General features: G+C 37.4%; 1 protein-coding gene across 1 annotated transcript in view; it reads right to left on the bottom strand.

The window, feature by feature from the left end:
• Window positions 1-5,315: 5,315 nt before the first annotated feature.
• The window catches only part of pik3cb (phosphatidylinositol-4,5-bisphosphate 3-kinase, catalytic subunit beta), a 67,607-nt gene continuing 66,665 nt past the window's right edge, over window positions 5,316-6,257 (bottom strand). Inside the window, exon 24 of the mRNA XM_087796391.1 lies at window positions 5,316-6,077. Within this exon, the coding sequence (XP_087652517.1) occupies window positions 5,940-6,077 (138 nt within the window). The 3' untranslated portion in view covers window positions 5,316-5,939. The remainder of the gene's footprint in view (window positions 6,078-6,257) is intronic.

Below are 6,257 nucleotides of genomic sequence, written 5' to 3'. Positions count from 1 at the left end.
TGCACAGTGGTCCCTTTGGTTGTAGAAAAATATCAATATACGTAAATACACGTACTCTTTCCCCATAAATACTGTTTCAACAGCACCGTATATATATTTTAATAGAGAAAAAAACGATTCTTTTAAATCACATTTTATTGTTATCATCGTTTTTATGGTTTATATTTCTATAAAGTGTGTTTTAAATAAAATTATTCAATTTTTTTTCAATTTACAATTATATTGCAAATAATCACAGTTTGTTCATGTTATTGTAATAATTACTAGATGGCAGCAGTGATTAATTCCCCCATGGCTTAAAGAACAATGAGATCACGGTGATGACTAAGGACGAGAGGATACAGTCGTCTCCGGCAGAGTGAAGTACTCGACAATAGTACAAATATATTCCCAGAAACTCTTCACAGTCCAGTTGCTTTTGAACCTCTTCATAACCATGACCTGGATGAACAAGAACCTTCATGGATATATAGTTTAAAGTACATTATCCTGTCATTAAATTGAAATAAAGTGAATTGGTGACTTTAAATTGACCCTCGACCTGTCCAGGGTTTCCCCCCCAAAAAATTGCTGCGTGGTGTTTGCGTAACTTTACCGGAAGATAACGAATGAGTACATCTGCGAACACGACACGATCAACGCAACGTGAGTCACGTCTCGGGGCTTGGAACCGGAGATCACATGTTGACACAGCATTCACAGCATATTTTTAAGACGCCGGGCGACGAGCCCGATGGGTAGACCTTCCCATGTGGACCCGCGTGTCTCCACGCCCTGCCTTCTGTCTACGGCGTCCACACGGGACAACATGTGACAGCGCGTCTGTCGCCCGACGCCCCAACATGTGCGATCTCGAGGCCCCGAGATCCTCGTCCGGAGGGAGTATTTCTGGGCACCAGGGGGAGGAATAAAAACGAGGCGTTGGAGTGGCTGACATGTGGACAAGACGAGAGGAACGTTGAAGATCCGTGTCGACTATCTCTGGTCGTGAAGATGACGCTCATGAATACACGATGTTTCTCCACGCATCTGTGTGAAGGTGGGTGAGTTCCCTGGACCCCCGTGAGTCATGGTGTGGGCAGCTGGGGCGACCAGAGAGACTCATTAATGGTCACTCGAGCAGAAATCCTCGCTGGAGTCAGTGTTAAGTTGACGAGCAAAACAATTCTACTGATGTGAATATTCTTATGTCTGAGCCACGACAACTATTTTGAAAACAAAACATGTCAAAGGACACGAGGGACAAGATTGTAGACCACAAATACGGAATGGTCTACAGAAGTGGATCCTGGAGGTGTGAGAAAATATCAAAATATATTTAAATATTGCCAAAAAAACGTCATGAAACTGATGAAGATTATACAAAAATGTCAATACTCTTAAATATGACCTTATTTTCTCCACAGTACCATCAATATTTACCGGCATGACATCGAAGAAAAAAAAGAAAACATTTACATTTAATTTTTCATCGTAGATTTCTTTTTGTTTTATAGTAGTTTTTATATTTATAATTATATTTAATTAAATATTTTCGCTTTTTAATTTACAATTAACATTCAAATATTCACATTTTTTGTTCATTTGCGTGTTGCAATTCAACTTGCAGTCATAACATCTTCTGCAGCAAAATCCCGCAACTCTCAGCGTTGACTGAGGACGAGAGGATACAGTTGATTTCAGCTGCTTTTAAATCTGATGTTTGGTTGAGTTATTTGGGTGTATATATGTGTATTTTTAATTTGAAAAAATATTCGTTCTAATCACATGTTATTGTTATCTTAGTTTTATGGTTCATATTTAATAAAGTTCGTTTTAAATAAATAAAAAAATCCCTTTTTTTTAAAATGCATAATTAACATGCAAATGTTCAATGAATATCATGTTGTAATTAAACGTCCAGACACTAGATGGCAGCATTCATTATGTCTTCCGCAGCAAAAGGAACAATGAATCCCAAAAGAAACTGGCGATGGCTGAGGATGAGAGGATACAGTGGACTTTTAAAGCTGATGTTTGGACATATTTTGGTTTCAAAACAAATGAAAGAGTCATGTGGTCTGTAAATCCTGCAACATCAGAGTCAAGTTCTCGACAATACTACAAATATATACTTGTTACTACAGTATCGCAGTATTATTATTGCGCCTGTATGGTGATACGTACAGTATCGTATCGCCAGATGACAATGGTGATCACTAATAAAAATCAACTGCAACAAATACTAGTCATTTTTTTGTCTACCCTAAAATCTCAAATTCAATCATAAATATATACATTTAATACCTTTTAACAATTACTTTTTTACTTATTACCTTAACTTATAAGGGAAAATGTTTGAATAACTAGGTTCTAAAAAAAACAAACAACGAAAACCATATGTATGTACGTATGTATTTGAAAACAACTTTACTACTTTGATATTGCAGTTGTTTAATATCATTATTATTTTTACTTAGTTAGTAAAAAGTTAGTAGCAAACAAACAACACTACACATGTATCCTAGTTCCTACAGTATCACTATCTATCCATCCATCTATTCATCCATCCATCCATTTATTCATTCATCCATTTATTCATTCATCTATCTAACCATTTATCCATCAATTTATCCATCCATCCATCCATTCATCTATCTATCCATTTATATATCCATTTATCCATCCATCCATCTATCCATTTATTCATTCATCCATCCATCCATCCATCCATCCATTTATTCATTCATCTATCTATCCATTTATCCATCCATCCATCCATCCATCCATCCATCCATCCATCCATCCATCCATCCATCCATCCATCCATCCATCCATCCATCCATCCATCCATCCATCCATCCATCCATCCATCCATCCATCCATCCATCCATCCATCCATTTATTCATTCATCTATCTATCCATTTATCCATTAATCTATCTATCCATCTATCCTTCCATCCATCCATCCATTTATCCATCTATCCATCTATCTATCTATCCATTATCCATCCATCTATCCATCGTATCCATCCTTCCATCCATCCATCCATCCATTTATCCATTAATCTATCTATCCATCTATCCTTCCATCCATCCATCCATTTATCCATCCATCCATCCATCTATCCATCGTATCCATCCTTCCATCTATCCATCGTATCCATCCTTCCATCCATCCATCCATCCATCTATCCATTCATCTATCTATAAATCTATCCATTCATCTATCTATCCATTTATTCATTTATTCATTTATCCATCCATCCATCCATCCATCCATCCATCCATCCATCCATCCATCCATCCATCCATCCATCCATCCATCCATCCATCCATCCATCCATCCATCCATCCATCCATCCATCCATTCCTCCACCCATTCATCTTTAAAGGTCATCAAATCAACACGAATTCACTTCCACCATCTTGTTGTGACGCTTCACACAAACCGTTTGTTTGTCGACATCAATCTGTGCTCGATTAGTCGGGCCTGTGACAGCAAACACCAAAGGTGAGATGGAATCAACACACCTTCTGTGTGTTTGTGTTGATCGATGCAAACGTATTGTTTGTTGACAGGCAGGCCCGGAAGATGTCGGATGTCTTGTTTAAAAGATTACGCAACAGCTGTGATTCACCTGCAGCTCTGAGCTGCAGACGGAGAATCAATAAGTGATGATGAGCGAGTGACGGAGGAATCAGGCGAACAAGAGCAGCTGCTGCAGCTGGAAAACAAGGTCGAGCAGCCGGATTCAACCTGTTTGGAGAGAAAGAAGATTCTAGATTCTCTGTTGAGAAAGCAAGGGCGTACAAAAATATCAAATCTATCAAATATCTTCTTATTTTCTTCACAATACCATCAGTATTTAACAGCATCGCATTGAAGAGAAAAAAAGGTTGTAAACTACATTACATTTTTCATCATAGATACATTTTTGTTTTTTTTATAGCAGTTTGTATAATATTTATTAAAATACTTTCACTTTTTAATTTAAAATTAACATTCAAATCATCTTTTGTTCATTTTTGTGTTGCAATTCAACTTTCGGTCGCTAGATGGCGGCAGTCATTAAGTCCTCCGCAGCCTTAGGAGCAATGAAATCCCGCAACTCTCAGCGTTGACTGAGGACGAGAGGATACAGTGACTCCAGCAGCTTTTAAAGCTGATGTTTGGACATATTTTAGTCTGAAAACAAATGAAAGCAGTTACGACTTCGTCAAGAGTCATGTGGTCTGTAAATTCTGCAACACCAGAGTCAAGTACTCAACAATACTACAAATATATACTAGTTACTACAGTATCCCGATATGTCGTATGATGACCGTGTATACGGATATCCGGATTCGTATCCTACTGAGAGTTTATTGACTTCACACACAGATATTTCAAATGTTGAAAAGTCTTATAAATTTTGAATCATGATTATTTGGAAACTGATTCATAATAGTGTGTGTAAGTGAAATGTAAATGTGGAAAAACTACAGTATATATATATAATGAAGTTGATCCATCCATCTATGTACCTTCCACTATACAACTAGGTTATGTGATTGAGCAAAATAATATAATTTAAGTCACAATTTTAGGACACGTTTGAAAGAACGGGCGATTTCATTTTGGTTCTCGGGTCCAATTACCATCTGGATCCACAAATAATTTGAAGATTCATCACTTTCATTGGAGCATTACTGTTCCTTACTATTACTATTGATTCCAACTTTCTAAAAGATTAGTCTCTTGACGCTCGTTTTAGTCAAGTTAACTCCAAATAATTAACCTGTAAACTAGTGAAAATGAGTGAAACATTAACTGTATTTAATTTCATTTTACTAAAGTTCTGTGAATATAATGTCCGCAGTCATAAGGGATTGAGGTACGGAAGTATATTAATGTTGAAAGTTAGAATTTCTCAAATTAAAAAATATTGTTTTCTTTTGAGAAATTGAATTCAAAATGTTTTTTTTAAAGAATAATTTAATTAACTTTATTAGATATTTAATATTTTCCAAATGAACAATATTCTTTTTTTCTTTTTTTAACGCATTCAGTTTGATATTCTAAATCCAATAAAACATTTTCTAAAATTCAATATTCTTTCATTTATAGCCTTTTAGTAGCTCTGAACTCACTTGGTATATTCTGGTGGCACCGTTTACTACGTTTTTATATTGAATAAAAAAATAAAAATAAAAATAACAAAAGCAACCATGTAATAAAGTTCAGATAATCAAATGCTTAAAAATAAAATCAATATTTCAACAACTAAAATGTTAAATTCAATATTCTACACTCTTTGACTCCTGATATAAAGACATCAAAGAAAAGCAAATGGACGGTGAAAAATAACTTTAATAAAACTCCTATAAAACCAAAAAAAAAAAAAAAAAGAGAAAAAGAAAACCAGCACAACAATAAAAGCCTGTACATCCGACAGTATCCAGTGTCTGAGACTTTAGGAAGGCGAGCGAAAACACACTCGGACACGTATTGCACACACACCGAATAAAAGATGGAGGAGTCGACCCTCGACCGAGATGACGTGTACAAAAATAAGATCACGGAGATCAGAGAGAGATGCAGGATTTGTTTTGGTCCAGTAGGTGGCGCCACACTGTTTTTTTTTTTTGGGGGGGGAGGAGCGGGGATTTAAAGACACTTGATGATTCTAAAGATAGGGACGTCCAGTGTTGTCGCGGCGACTGATTCTCTCTGAAGTCGTCAGGTACTGACGATAAAATCTTACATGGCAACACGAAAATACAATCTTCCCACCGAGGCACACTTGAAGGCAGCAGTCTTAGGGAATCCAACGGGATCTAACCAACCAATCCGCTCAAAAGTTCCAGTCAGTAAAGTCCGGGAGAGAGAGTCAGGTCCTTCATCTCCTGTGCAAAAACAAGCGGGCGACACAGAAGGACTCCAGCGCCCCCCACAGGTGGCCGAGGGTGCCCGCCTCTACGAGCGGTTGTCTTTGGCGAAGTTGTGAGCCATCCAGTTGACTTTGGTGGTCCAGCTCTCCCGCAGGGCCTCGTCGAACTTCTGCTGGAACTGCTTCAGCGCCTCGTCGTCCGTCTTGCCGAGAGCCAGGGAGTCCTGGTCCAGGGAGAGAGAGACGTGAGACATATGGACATATGGAGGGGTCCCCGGGGCGAGCCCGTTTCAATGTAGTAGTTTGTATAATATTTAATACAATATTTTCGCTTTTTAATTTAAAATTAACATTCAAATATTGACATATTTTGTTCAATTTTGTGTTGCAATTCAACTTTTGGT

This window comes from Callionymus lyra, chromosome 7 (genome assembly GCF_982586985.1).
Source record: "Callionymus lyra chromosome 7, fCalLyr1.hap1.1, whole genome shotgun sequence".
Classification (NCBI taxonomy): domain Eukaryota; kingdom Metazoa; phylum Chordata; class Actinopteri; order Syngnathiformes; family Callionymidae; genus Callionymus; species Callionymus lyra.
The sequence above is the reverse complement of the archived record's forward strand: the minus strand, read 5'-3'. Positions and strand labels throughout refer to the sequence as shown.